Source organism: Sus scrofa, chromosome 3, assembly GCF_000003025.6.
Source record: "Sus scrofa isolate TJ Tabasco breed Duroc chromosome 3, Sscrofa11.1, whole genome shotgun sequence".
NCBI classification, from domain to species: domain Eukaryota; kingdom Metazoa; phylum Chordata; class Mammalia; order Artiodactyla; family Suidae; genus Sus; species Sus scrofa.
In genome coordinates this window covers 31565235-31580405 of record NC_010445.4, presented here as the reverse complement: position 1 = coordinate 31580405, position 15171 = coordinate 31565235, and the positions used below count along the sequence as shown (strand labels likewise).

The following is a 15171-nucleotide window of genomic DNA, read 5'->3' as shown; positions in this document are numbered from 1 at the left end:
CATGTCCATAGGATGGAATATTACTCAGCCATTAAAAGGAATGAAGCCCCTACGCAATCTAGGTGGGTGAACTTGGAGACCATGATGCTCTGTGAAAGAAGCCAGCCACGAAAGCCCACATGTTATGATTACGTTTATATGAAATATCCAGAATAGGTCAATCTGAAGAAACAGAAGCAAATTGGTGGCTGCCAGATGCATGGAAAGGAAGCAGGAGGGACTGGCCAATGGGTAAGGAGTTTTATGTGGGGCCAGTGGAAGCGTTTTGGAGCCCAATAGAGGCAATGGTTCCACAGCACTGTGAACGTACCGGATATCACTGAATTATACACTTTAATGTTATATGCATTTTAACTTAAAAAGCAATAAAGAAGCCTCCGGAAATGTTGGCAGTGTAGTGCTGAGGCCACTGCTTATCCTTCCCAGGCAGGGCTGGTATGTAAGCTTTACAACACCTCTAATGAAATGGAGTCAATCAATGATACATCAAAACCATAGATGTGCCAGACCCACGGTTCTTGGGTGTTTCCCTTGGCACTCACTTTGCACTGTGACCTCCCTGTAATAGTGTAACCTTCCTAGGACAGAACCCCCCACCCCATGTCCTCCACCTGCTTCTTGTCTGAAGAAAAATTTTAGCCAAAGAATCAATGTAATTGGAAAAGTGAGAAAAGGCAAAAGCAAAGGAAATAGCCAAACAAGACAAAATAATAATAGTGGAGTCATTAAACAAAGTCAAGGACCTTTAGTTTCTCTCAAGGGTTAAGGACAATCATCTGATCTATATCCTTTGAGCTGTTTTGCAGATAAACTACATGGTGACAAGACTTGTAGCCATGATATAAGCTGCTCCATCTTACACAATTCTAAGAACCGGCCTCAAGAAAATGAGAAAAAAACGGAACCTGGAGTTGAAGATTAACTTTATCTAAAGCCATCAAGATGATACTGATCAGACCACCACATGACCAATTTCAAGACGACCATTGGGAGTTCCCGCTGTGCCACAGTGGAAATGAATCTAACAGGATCTATGAGGATACGGGTTCAATCCCTGGCCTTGCTCAGTGGGTCGGGGATCCGGCATCGCAGTGAGCTGTGTTGTAGGTCGAAGATACAGTGCAGATCCGATGTTGTAGTGGCTGTGGTGTAGGCCAGCAGCTGTAGCTCTGATGTGACCCCCAGCCTGGGAACTGCCATATGCTGCAGGTACAGCCCTAAAAAGCAAAAACAAACAAACAAACAAACAAAAAAGACGACTGTTGGAGCTGACTATGCTGTTCTGCATGTAGTCCCCTCTCCCCCACCTGTGTACCCCTGAAACTCCCCTTTAAAAGCCTTTGCCCCCTGGACCGTGGAGGATTGGTTCTTTGGGGCATGCGTCCACCTTCTCCCCAGGATTGCGGACTTCTTCAATAAAGCTGTCTTTCCTTTTACCCAACACTCATCTCTCAGGAATACTGGATTCCTGAGCAACAAGCAGCTGAGACCCTGAGTCTGGTAAAACCTGCACACATACACATCCGTAGAAACCCAGGTTTCACAAACAATACTTTGCTCTCTGATGACACTGATATTGGGCACACGAGTTACGCTGACTTTGCCCATTTGGGACACTGCAGTACTGTGAACAGTTTAAGTACTTACATGTGTGGCACAACCAGACAAAGAGGGATTTACCAGAATAATAAAAAAATGAGCTACCAACCACAAGAAAACATAGAGGAAACTTAAAAGCATATTGTCAGAAAAAGGCAATCTGAGAAACCTACACACTGGATGATTCCAAAACTGTGACATTCTGGGAAAGGCGGAATTGCGGATGCTGTCAAAAGATCAGGGGCCACAGGGAACTACATCCAATCACTTGTGATGGAACAGGACGGAAGATAATAGGAGAAAAAGAATGTATACAGGAGTTCCCGTTGTGGTGCCGTGGAAACAAATCCAACTAGGAACCATAAGGTTGTGGGTTTGATCCCTGGCCTTGTTCAGTGGGCTAAGGATCTGGCGTTGCCGTGAGCTGTGGGGTAGGTTGCACACACGACTTGGATCCTGTGTTGCTGTGGCTGTGGGATAGGCCAGCAGCTGTAGCTCTGATTCGATTCCTAGCCTGGGAATCTCCATGTGCCGCGGGTGTGGTCCTAAAAAGAAAAGAAGAAGAAAAAAGATGTATAACTGGGTCACTTTGCAGCACAGCAGAAATTGACAGTATTATAAGTCAACTATAATTTGAAAAAGTTAAGAACAAAAGATCAGTGGATGCAGGGGGTAGTGGGGAGGAAGGTACAGGCAATAATTTCTAGGGCTGTGAAAATACTCCGTGTGATACCATGGTGGTGGATACATGTCCCTACATTTGTCCAAACACGCAGAATGTACACCAGCAGGAGTGAACGCTAAGGCAGACTGTGGACTTTGGATGATGATGTTTCGTCGATGTAGGTTCATCAATTGTGACAAACGTAGGGGACGCTGATAGCAGAGGCTGTGCGTGTTTGGGGGCAGGGGGCAGATGAGAAATCTCTGTACCTCCTCAAAGATTTTGCTAGGAACCTAAAACTGCTCTGAAAAATAATTCAAGAGGAAAAATGGGGATTTAAATGTGTGAACATCCTCCTAATACTGAAGAGAACAGTCGCAAAAGTCAAATGCACTAGACTGTATACTTGAACTTCTTTTTTTTTTTAATCTTTCCTAGCCTCCGATTCTTGTTCCTTTAAGATTCTTAAGACTAGGGGGAGGAAAAAAACCCCTCCCGGTTTCTCTCTTTCATCGCCCTTGCTGGATCTCCTTTCAATTCATCTGCCCGTGGAAAACAGACGACTCATTGTAAACATGAGTCATCAACGCAGGAGATAACTTTAATAAGATCCAAAATGCAAATCGGAATTTCGTAAGTGAAATTCCAACGTCTACACGTATTCCTAAGCAGAGACCTTGGAGCCCAGAAAGTCAGAGAAGGATTTTAATATCCTGAACACGAGAGGCTGTCACTGGGGAGAAAAACCGAGACGAGACTCTGTGTGAGTGTGGGAAGCCACGTTTATAAATAGTTTGGAGTCCAATAGAAGGGTTCTCGGTAGCAACTGGGAAGCCAGTTGTCCCAGAGAAAACATTTTCCTGGGTAATGCTGTGGTCAGCCAGGGATCAGTCATGTGCTCGAAGCTGGCTAAAATAGATGCAAGCACAGAATACTTTTCGTTACTAAGGCACAAACCAACACTTCTGTCCCACGCCTGGACAGACCAACAGTATGCAAGCTATACGGCCACTTGGGGTTTGAAAAATTGATAAAAGAAAAAAAAAATTCTTCTTTGAGATCCAAGAAGATACAAAATAAAGCTCTTTCATTCATTGAATGTGACTAAGTGTTTGCAGCAAACGAATTCCAAAGGCCCCCATACACAGGGACAGAACAAAAGAGCCTTTTTTTAATTCGTAAAAATACACGAGGAAGCCCATACTTGGAATAAAATGGAATGTCTGATGAATACTTCATACTCCTGGCATCCGATGTTATTTTTAAAAACTCCATAGTATATATATTTTACAGTCCTCGAAATAGGGCTCTTGTTGAGAAGACTCTGCACGTGTAATTAATAACAGCTTGAGCCCGCTTCCACGCCACCATCTGAGCATAACTGCTAAATATGCCTGGGCTTCATTTTGTCAAATGAAAGAAAAACACACCATCGCGAACGGGTGAGCAGCAATTTTTCCAGACCAGAGGCGAAGGTTGAAATGAAAAAGTCACACCAAGAGGACATGATTTCCTGGCACCTCCCGAAATGAAGCTTTGTCACCAGGTAGGAAAGAGAGGATGGCATTCATATTCCGGGCGAGTTACGATGCCTTCCTTCTAGCTGCTCACATCTACCCCGGATCAATTAACAAAGCATGTTTTGTTCAGAGAATGAATGAGGACGGCTTTCTTCTGTGCATTTTATTAAAACTTGAAAGCTATGGCTCACTGCCATCGCCGCCACCGCCTATTGGGTTCCAGGAGCCTAATGCGCAAATCTGACTCGCTAGCAACCCGCCCAGCTCAGCATCGGTCATCTTGACATCTCGGGATATTCAGCAAGTCTGACGTTTTTTATCACGAAGGCTTTTCTAACTGTTACGGAGCAAATAAAAGTTCTTTGTAGCAAGAGCCGGAAACACAACATGAGACCATTCTTCACACCGTAAGAAGAGAGAAATAGTTCACAGAGTGAACCAAAGACTTTATTTTTGAAAAGCAGATAACACCCAAGTACTATCCAGTCATTGCAAAAATAATTCCTGCAACTTTTGAAACATCAAATGGAACAAGCTGAATCAAGGGTTATCATTTTCAACCAATATACAGATTTTTTTTTTTTGATCAAGGTCTAAACTTGATTTCTACCTACTATTATTCACATGCATTCCCTGTGCCTATTTATTCTCAAAACAGGGACGCCTGAACGTTGAGCCCGGCTTTGTCTTGATTTCAAAGCTGACACAGCCGTAAACCAACTCTGGCTTGTGGCTTGAGTCCTAGAAATCATATCTTCTGATGTTATACAATAAATTGTATTTCTGAAAAATAAAACCCAGGCTTCGGATTCTTTTGAAATAGTCAGATCCCCAAGCTTTCAGCACCATGGTTCCCAGACATGCTCAAACATACTTCCTTTGTCTTTCCAAACATACCACCGGGAACCCAAAAGGGGCCCCACTTTGAGTCCCATTATGGAGGTTTTGAAGAACCACACTCAACCCAAGTAAAGGCAGTGGATGAAATTATCCATTACTTTTTCTCTTACGGCAACCCCCCCACCCAGCAAAACAAACAAGAGCGCATTGGCAGATGAGAGAATGACACCAGCTGAAGGGTTCCAGAAAACAGTTCTATCAATTCCTCCTTTCGAAATTATGTTCAAAGGGGTTTAAGACCAAAAGGAGGTCACAAAAACTGTGAATACAAACAATTCCTCTCTGAGAAAAAAGCCCTTCCTGGAAAGTGACTGCGGATTTGGTACCTAGAAGGCAGGTCAGTGATAAGATCTAGCTTCCTATTTATCCCCTGCGTTTATGACCTCAGGGCTATGTGCCTGGGGGGTGTGAATAACCCTTCCTTGGACTTAAAAGTGAATGAAGAGACTAGGAGTCCCCTGGTGGCACAGCGGGTTGGGGATCTGGTGCTGTCCCTGCTGTGGGTCGGGTCACTGCTATGGCGCGCGTTTGATCCCTGGCTCCAAAACTTCTGCGTGCTGCGGGTGCAGCCAAAAAAAAAAAAAAAAGGAAAAAAGAAAGAAAGGAAATTAAAGTGAATTTGTGTGCTAATTAAAAGCCTGTGGTTACAGAATCTGAGAGCCAAGCCCTTGGTTGATAAGGCAAGATTTTTGTCATCGCAAGTGGGGACAGATGGATGTGACGCTAGGCACTAAAGGCTGGTTCAGCCAAACCAGGGCCAGAACACTTTCAAAAAAATAAGGCAATCTGGGGACGTCTCAGTTTCAGACCACAGAGAGAAGGGCCCACGGAGGCCAGAACAAAAGCCAGCCAGTGGCAACTCCCCAGGAGATTATTCAGACGGGACAATGATCACAGCTACATGAGAAGACCTGGGCCCCGGGCAGGCAGGAAAGCCTTGACCCAGCGCTCAAGGAGAATGTCTTTGCATGTCCTGTGCACGACTCCAAGCAGCAACTTTCTGGTGTTTGGAGGTGTGTTACTTTTGCGATCTTTTCCCCCCAAAAGAAGACACGAAGGCGGAGCCCCTGGTGAGGTGACACCGCCAAGGTGGAGGTCCCACCAGGGCCCGGGCGGGGTGACAGTCGGCCAGGCGTTCCTGTGGCTCGTGGCTCCCTCCAGTCCAGTCGAGTCCTACAAACGCTTGTAGGTGCCCAGGAGAGCTTTGCAGTTGGGACAGTAGTGGTCCACGTCCTGCAGGGCGTCCACACAGAAAGGGATGAAGCAGCAGCCCGCGACGCACCTGGAACACAAGAGGCCGCACAGGGAGCGAGTCAGTGACAGCAGTCCTTGTGATGGTGGCCCCCGAAAAGATACGTCAGAGTCCTAACCCTCGGAACGTGGGAAGGTGACTGCATTTATTCATTCATTTATTTATGTTATTTTATCTATATAAACAATAATAATAATTATTTTTATATAACAAAATAACTTCCTATATGATATAAAATGTATACTTTTTACTTTGGTATATATAAAATATAATGAAATATGGAATAAAAATATATAAAAAAGTGATTTTGTATTTTTACTTTCTTACATATAAAATGTAATACAGGGAGTTCCTGTCGTGGCGCAGTGGCTAACGAATCCGACTAGGAACCATGAGGTTGTGGGTTCGGTCCCTGCCCTTGCTCAGTGGGTTAATGATCTGGCGTTGCCGTGAGCTGAGGTGTAGGTCACAGACGCGGCTCGGATCCTGCGTTGCTGTGGCTCTGGCGTAGGCTGGTGGCTACAGCTCCGATTGGACCCCTAGCCTGGGAACCTCCACATGCCGCGGGAGTGGCCCAAGAAATAGCAAAAAGACAAAAAAAATTTTAAAAAAAATTAAAAAAATAAAAAATAAATTAAAAAAAATGTAATACAATGTATAATGCGATATGTAATAAAAATATGTAAAAAAGCAATTTTGTATTTTTACTTTCTGATAGATAAAATAAAATATATGATGAAATGTATAATAAAAACATTTTAAAAGTAATTTCCTGTTGTTACGTTATTACATAAAAATATAATAAATATATAATATATAATAAAAATGATGTGTAATTTTTACCTTATTTTATATAATATATATATAAATAATAATAATAATAATTTCAGGGGGCTTTACAAATATATATATTTTTAAGAACCCTTGAAATTGTCCCTTGACATGTGGAAAGGCCAATGTCCCAGTCCCCCGGCAGCCCTTCCTGGAGTCAGGAATAAGGGGGAAGGGGGCTTTTAGAGGCTGGACCCGCCCAGACTAGATGGACCTGGGACTTCCTGGTACCTAGCGACAGGCGGTTGTGATGCTTAGTTAGAGCCTCTGAGACCTTCTTCTGGTCAAGGTAACCTTGAGAAAAAGGGTCTTTGCAGATGCAATGAAGGATCTCAAGATGGGACCATCCTGGATTATCCTGGTAGGTTCCTTCAACTCAAAGACCAGTGCCCTTATAAGAAAAGGACACACAGAAATGCAGGGAGGGACAAAGCCCATGTAAAGACAGGGGCAGAACAACAACCACAGAGGGGCAGAGATTGGCACGATGCAGCCACCGGCCAGGAACGCTGGGACCACCAGAGCTGGAAGAAGCAAAGGAGGATTCTGCCCTTAGAGGCTTCGGAAGGAGCATGGCCTTGACTTTGGACTTCTGGCCTCCAGAAGGGTAAGAGAATAAATTCCTCTTGTTTTAAGCCACCAGGTTTGTGGCAACTTGTCACGACCGCCCTAGGGAACAAATACTCCAACCATGGCCGAGGCTGCTCCCACAGACAGACTGCCCTGCTGTATTGTCACGTCCTGGGCCATCTGGGCATCTTTCCAAGGTGGAGATTGGAGTCAGCGAACGTCTTTCGTAAACAGGCAGATAGTACGTAGTTGAGGCTACATGGGTCTTATTTTGTCGTCACAGCGTAAAAGCGGCCATGGATCATCTGTAGATAAACGTGTGCCGTGTTCCAATAAAACTTACAAGGCGCTGGATTTGGCCCCTGGGCTGTCATTTGCCAACTCCTGTCTAGGACTCATCACTTTCCCATGGAGAGGCTGCTTCTCACAGCAACCACCAGAGAAAACTCCTTAAATCACATCTCCTGACCTACGTGACCCGCCATCAGCTCATGCAGGCAAGACCCCCATACAGCCTGAGGTTTAAGAAGAAATATATTTGGTGGTGCTCTTTGGTTCCTGGCACAGAGCTCCAAAACCCTCGGACCTCCAGAGGGGCCGGAGTGTGTTCCGTGACTCCGCAGAAGCCCCTTTCAATCTCACCTGCATTTACGCTAATGAGGCAACGAGCCCTCGACAGGCTCAGGATGCGGCTGATCCCCTGGGGTGCAGAGGACCGGGTTACAAAACTTCTTGAACGGGAGCTCCCACTGTGGTATAATGGGATCAGTGGCGTGTTGGGAGTGCTGGGACACAGGTTCGATCTCCAGCCTGGCACAGTGGTTTAAGGGTCTGGCATTGCCAAAGCTGCGGCTTAGGTTGAAACTATGCCTCAGATCTGACCCCTGGACCGGGAACTCCATGTGGCTCGAGGCAGCTAAAAAAAACCTCTTGAACAACCATTTTTGGAGAGCATATGGGTTGGTGAAGGCAACTATGTGCCAGGAGGGTGTGGTACCCCAGCTCCTTGGGGACAGAAACCCCTGTGCTCAGGATTCATCTGGACCTTGCCTGGGTATCTCCTTGTCCAGCTGTCCATTTGCCTCCTTTATCATAAACCAAGCGCCCTCCTAAATTCTGTGTGCCATGCTAGAGCATCATCAAACCTGCAGAGGGGAGAGCGGGACCCCCGATTTGTAGCTGGTGGGTCAGAAATACAGGGGACCCGAGGCTTGTGATTGGTCTGAAGTGGGGGGGCAGTCTGTGGGACTGGGCCCCCAAGCTGTGGGGTCTGCACTAACTCCAGGGGGTTCGTGGCACAACTGAATTGTGAATTGAATCCCTGGACACCCAGCTGGTGGCAGAAAATACCCCACAGCCTTAGACTATAGCTTCCTCAAAACATAATTTAAAAACTCAACATCGTGCAGGAAGGCAGATTCAGATAAAGCCGAATCAGGAGTTCCCGTTTGGCTCAGTGGTAACAAACCCAACTAGGAACCGTGAGGATGTGGGTTCGATCCCTGGCCTTGCTCAGTGGGTTAAGGATCTGGCGTTTTGCCGTGAGCTATGACATGGGTCCTAACTACCAGCCCCAGGGGCACTGCACACACATTCACCTACTTTAACCTCGACACCCCCTGAGGTGGGCATGAGTCCCTCCAGTTTACAGATGAGGAAACTGGAGCACAGAGAGGTTAAGTCACTTGCCCACAGCCACACAGCAGTGAGAGGCAGGATTTGAACACGCAGAGGTGCATTTAAGGAAGAAAAGGAGGAAGGGAGAGAAAAGGCTGCCTCCTTTGGAAAGCCAGAGGCCAACCTTTGCCAAACGTCTCCATTTGGTCTTTCCCTGACTTCAAAGGGAAAAGTTAGTTGTAACAGGATCGTCCAAAGGTGATGAACTTTGACGTATGGTTTTCTGTCTCTGAGCCTCCCCACTGAACTTGAGTCCTCAAGAAAGGGAAGTCCTCAGGGGCTTTGAGCCTCTCATCAAAATCAAGAAGGTCCCGTCGTGGCGCAGCCGAAACAAATCCAATGAGGAACCATGACGTCTCGGGTTCGATCCCTGGCCTCGATCGGTGGGTTAAGGATCTGGTGCTGCCATGAGCTGTGGTGTAGGTTGCAGATGCGGCTCGATTCTGGCGTGGCTGTGGCCCTGGAGTAGGCCAGCAGCTGCAGCTCCAATTCGACCCCTGGCCTGGGAACCTCCATATGCCACAGGTGCGGCTCTAAAAAGACAAAAGACAAAAGACAAAAAAAAGCCAGAAGAGAACCATCATTCCTCACTGACCTAGGTCACAAGCAGGCCATGGGGAAAGAGCCCAGCTAGGGCTCCTGAAAAGAAACCCACGGACCCTGTTTCCTCCAAGGAAGAAAATGCAGTGCCCATGGTTTGCGGAGTGACTCTCCTGGACAGGATTAAGGAGGCTGCCTTGAGCTGCTTGGCAAAAAAAAAAAAAAAAAAAAAAAGAAGAAATGAAATGGTGCTTCCTCGAATTTCTCCCAGAACAGAAAGGATGCTCTCTTTCAGCATCATACCCTGGGTGCAGACATAAATATTTACACACTCGCCTTGTGCAGGTGAGAGAAAACTACTGACAGTCATCAAAGGCTAAGAAGTTCTGAAGCGATGACGAGAAAGCATTTCAATGTACAGATTGGAAGTGGCTGCCTCGCTTGTCCCGACACACGGGGAGGGGTCTGAGAAGAAATGATAGGACAGCGGCTTCCAGGCGCTGACACACTCAAGGGCAGTGGGTCTCCACCGGGCATGACTATCTAGTGGGTGAAGGCCAGGGATGCTGCTCAGCCCGCAGGGCAAAGGACAGCAGCCCCGTCCACACAGAAGTAGGGGCTGCGGTTGAGAAATCCTGCAAGAGAGGAGTTTGGAGGAGCCCAGGGTCAGAGTGGACCCCAGACTTACCCCAGCAGGCAGAGGCTCCCACAGGAGAGCCAGGTGAGGGTGCCAGCATTATAGGACAGCTGAGTCACAATCATCTTGTTGCAGGAGGGACAGCACATCTGGACCGGGCGGTCAAAAAAGGAGACAGGCTGTTGCACGTAGACCGTCTGCACGGCAACTGACGGAAGGAACAGAACAACCGGCCAATCAGTGACCAAGGAAGACATTCATTAAATCACATAACAGTGGAGGCAGAGCCTCGGCAGATAGGTGCACACCCACGCGCAGGGCAGCACTACTCACAAGGGCCGAAGGGTAGAAGCCACCCAAGCGTCCCTCCAAAGGATTATGAGTGAGCGTTAAAAAGGAAGAAAATTCTGGAGTTCCTTTGTGGCTGAGCAGTAAATGAACCCATGATCCATGAGGACGCGGGTTCGATCCCTGGCCTCGCTCAGTGGGTTGAGGATCTGGCGTTGCCGTGAGCTGTGGTGTAGGGCGCAGACGCGGCTCGGATCTGGCGTTGCTGTGGCTGTGGCGTAGGCTGGTAGCTGTCACTCCGATTCGAGCCCTAGCCTGGGAACCTCCATGTATCATGGGTGCAGTCCTAAAACAGCAAAAAAAAAGGGAAGGAAACTCTGACCCATCTTACCACAGGGATGGACTTTGAGGGCACCAGGCTAAGTGAAAGAAGCCAGACACAAAAAGATAAATCCTGTGTGATTCCACACAGAGGAGGCCCCCAGAGTAGTTGAATTCAGAGACAAAAATAGAATGGGGGGGAGGAGTTCTCTTGTGGTCCAACAGGTTAAGGATCTGGCGTTGTCCCTGCAGCGGCTTGGCCCAGTAACCTCCACGTGCCATGGGCACGGCCAAAAAAAATAAAAAGGTAGAATGATGGCTGCCAGGGACTCGGGGAGGAGAGAATGGGAGTTTAATGGGAAGAGAGTTTGTTTTATAAAATGTAAATGCTTACAGTGATCAATTTTATGTTATATGTATTTTACCCCCGCCCCCCAAATCAAGGCGTTCCCATGATGGCTCAGTGGGTTAAGAACCCAGGTAGTATATCCATGAGGCTGCAGGTTCGATCCCTGGCCCTGCTCAATGGGTTAAGGATCCGACTTTGCTGTGAGCTGTGGTGTAGGTCACAGATGCAGCTCGGATCTGGCGCTGCTGTGGCTGTGGCTGGGACCAGCAGCTGCAGCTCCGACTGGACCCCTAGCCTGGGAACCTCCATATGCCGTGGGTGTGGCCCTAAAGAGACCAAAAAAAAAAAAAAAAAAGAAAAGAAAAAAGAAAAAAATCAAGGGAGGGGGAAAAAATTATAAAAAAGGAAGAGAACAGTGGCAGATTTCCAGAATTTTCACCTGAGGAGCTCTCGATACCTCCACACTCGAGATGGGGGAGAGGACTGTGTGTCCCCGGAGTCCTGGCTTTGGCCCCCGCTCTACCCAGCTATCAGACTCAGCTGTCCATGGACTCCGGGGGGAGCATACTGAGAATGCAGGTTCCTGGGCCCTGCCCTCAATACAGTCTGATTTGGCAGGCCTGGGGCAGGTCCCCAAACCGGTTGCTTTTTACGCTCTTGAGTGGTTCTACAAAGGTGTTCTGCAGATGGTAATTTCAGAAACAGGGAAGTGATGGGTTTTAGCCTCACTTTTCTTCATCCGTAGATAACTGATTGCCAGGGGCTAGGAGGCGGTGGGGGTGGGTGGGTAGTGGCTGCCAGTGGGTACGGAGGTTTCTTTCTGGGATGGTGGGTCTAGAATTAGTGTTGATGGCTGCACAACTGTGAATACGCTAAAAGCATAATCACTTCATATTAGAATTGTATACTTTATTTAATAATGCAGATTTATTTTAAAAGTGTATAATGGGAGTTCCCGTCGTGGCGCAGTGGTTAACAAATCCGACTAGGAACCATGAGGACGCGGGTTTGATCCCTGCCCTTATTCAGTGGGTTAACGATCCGGTGTTGCTGTGAGCTGTGGTGTAGGTTGCAGACGCGGCTCGGATCCCGCGTTGCTGTGGCTCTGGCGTAGGCCGGGGGCTGCAGCTCCGATTCACCCCTAGCCTGGGAACCTCCATATGCTGCGGGAGTGGCCCAAAGAAATAGCAAAAAAGAAAAAAAAAAAAAAAAAAAAAAAGCAAACAAAAAAAGTGTATAATGTATGGCCATTACATTATGCATACTTTAATTTTTTTTTTTTTTTGGAACTGTATAGTTTAAATATGAGGACTTTATGGTATGGGGATTCTATCTTAATAAAGCTGTTACTTAAAAAATGGAATACTAAGGAGCTCGCAACTATGATGCAGTGGCTTAAGAATCTGATTGCAGTGGCATGGGTCACTGCAGAGGTGCCGATTCAATCCCTGGCCCGGGGTAGTAGGTTAAAAGATCTGGCATCGCCGCAGCTGTGGCTCAGATTCAGTCCCTGGCCTGGGACTAAATCTCCCCTATGCATCTTCCATATGCCACAGGTGTGGCCATAAAGTAAAAAAATCAAATCACATAAAACACTAAAAAATTTAAAAAATAAATAAAAAGTGGAATAACAGAGTTGTTACTAGGATGAGATGAGACAAAGATGAGAACGAACCTCGTGATGTGCCTGGTACAGAGTGAACGGTCCATAAACAATGCCTGCATTTCACATGGGCTCCTTAACAAACCACAGTGCCCAAGGATAAGGCTGGCGTGTGTTTACCAAGCCAAGGGATTCTGGCCCCGTTCTTTACGACAAGTTGGGGGACCATAGCCTAGGGATTAAGGATGCCTCAGCCACTGCTGTGGCTTGGGTTACTGCTATGGCTCAGGTTCCATTCCTGGCCCAGGAACTTCCACACACCACGGGTGCAACCCAAAAATAACTAAAAATAAAAAGAGAAAACTATCTGAAAAACCTGTGCGGACCTTCCCAAACATCAGAAGAGCCCCTAGGGTGATGGAAATCACAGGGCCCCAAGAGCCGAGGGTGTTCTTTTTGTTTTCTGGAAAAGCCATTTAAGCTCAAAGCTCATCAAAAGATTACCTTCTGGGTTTTTTCACCTTGTCAAAATGCCATTTCTACCATCTATTATGTATTAGGGGGCATTAACTACCACCCAAAGCTAACCAGACTTAATACTCCTAGAAAGACCTCTCCCTTCTAGAAAAGCAATATTGAAGCAGAATTTCACACTTACAGGTAAGGTTTTTTTGGGGGGTGGGCAAGAATGAAATATTTATTAATCAGAGTATAATCTAAAGTCATGACCTTGTCCTTTTCCATCTCAAGGGGTTAAAATTACTTGAGCACGATGACAACACTATTTCACACTTATCTCATGATTACGTATAGAATCTTAAGAGCCCCTGGATGTAGGTACTTGATTAGCCGCATTTTACAGATGGGGAAACTGAGGCACAAGGAGGTAAGGTGAACCCAGGCAGGCCCTGACTCACGGGCCCACTCTTGGAGCTGCATGTGACACTGAATTAGCTACGTACTTTGGTGCACCTGGGGCAGTAGGACGTACCCAAGGGCAAGACCACCAAGAAGGTGCTGGAAGGCGAGGGAGTCACCCACCTAATGGAGGGTTGGGCGTGGGTTTCAGCTGCCACTTATAGCAGCTTCCTCTCCCTTTCCTCCTCCAGCTCTGGCCTCGGGGCAGGGCATCTCCCTCCAAACCTTAGCAGGGAAGGTGGGGACCCCCGAAAGCAAACTCCCATCCCCAATTTCTCTGGCCTCTGTGGAATAAGTTCCAGAAGACTGGTTTATGTTGGACTTAAAGCTCATGTCAGGAGTTCCCTGGTGACACAATGGGTTAAGGACCTGGTGTTGTCACCGCATGTAGCACGGGTTCCATCCCTGGCCTGGGAATGGCCAGAAAGAAAAACAGATGTGAAATTTCAGGACCAGGGGGTGGGGGTGGGGGGACACTGAGCTGACTGGCTTAGACCCTGGGGCAAAGCACCTGCGCTGCTCCCCTGATTCTCTGGGGGTCCCAGGGTGGGGGGCCAAGGAGAGGTACGGGGGGTGGGAGGCCGTACATACTTGCGTTGGCATTGGGGACGGGCACTGGCTGGGTATAGTACCCAGGAGGATTCATGCCCTTTCCGTCCGGGCCAGTCATGAGCCCCGTGGTTGGCCCAGGCACAGGTGCTGGAGGCGTGGGGTAGTAACTGTTTACGGCCAGTGTCTCTTCATAGGACGGGGGCGAGGTGGGTGCCGAGGAAGGCCCAGCGGCCGCCTGGTAGGCTCCTGGAGCAGACATGGTACCTAAAGCGAAGCCAGAGGATTCCAGATCAGAAATGCAATGAACAGTTTATTTTCCCCTCTCTCTTGTCCACCCTGGCTTTCGTTTCTACCTGCCAAACAGAAAAATTGGAGGAAACAACTTGTATCCAGCCTTGCCAAAAGCCAGCGAGGGAGTTAGCATCCTTCCCGGACCCACGGATTACAACCTTAACCAGAGATTCCTTTCGTAAAAGGCAGATCATGACAAAAATCAGCAAGTCCTCAGGGGAAACAAACATCAGCCAAATGTGAGATGGTTTTTTTTCACACTTGAAAACCATCACCCAACCAAGACCTGTCTTTCACAGCTAGTGTTTTTTCTTTCCTTTTCTTTTTTTTAAATGAACCACTGCAGTTTTGCCCAACAGTGTTCCAGGGGACGTAAAAGACAAATGCATTCAAAAGCCAACCACAAACGATGACAACGGTTAATACGGAGCAAAACAGGCCAGATGCCAAAAACATGTCCTGTTTGATGCCGCGCATCTGATGTCCAGAAACTTGGGGCTCAAAAGGTAAAAGGAATCTTGGGGCTAAAAGTCAAGAAATGGGCTGGTCTTAGGACGGGAAGCAGAGTCGGGAAGGGGGCCTGAGGGGGACCAGGCATGTTCTCCTTCTTCATCTGGGGGTGGTTACAGAGGAATGTCCACTTTGTGAAAATTCAAGTT

The 15171-nt window shown here is 47.4% G+C and overlaps 1 protein-coding gene across 7 annotated transcripts in view; it reads right to left on the bottom strand.

Moving 5' to 3' along the window:
• The window catches only part of LITAF (lipopolysaccharide induced TNF factor), a 93607-nt gene continuing 82630 nt past the window's right edge, over positions 4195-15171 (bottom strand). For 5 of the 7 annotated variants that reach the window (XM_021086605.1, XM_021086609.1, XM_021086606.1 and 2 more), the window contains exons 2-4: positions 14261-14485; positions 10242-10398; positions 4203-5965 (exon numbers count right to left, since the gene is read on the bottom strand). In XM_021086605.1, coding sequence (XP_020942264.1) covers positions 5857-5965; positions 10242-10398; positions 14261-14480 — 486 coding nt within the window. In that variant the 5' untranslated portion in view covers positions 14481-14485 and the 3' untranslated portion in view covers positions 4203-5856. Of the gene's footprint in view, positions 5966-10241; positions 10399-14260; positions 14486-15171 lie in introns of all 7 variants that reach the window. The other 2 variants (XM_021086604.1, XM_003124593.4) reach the window with 1 other exon arrangement.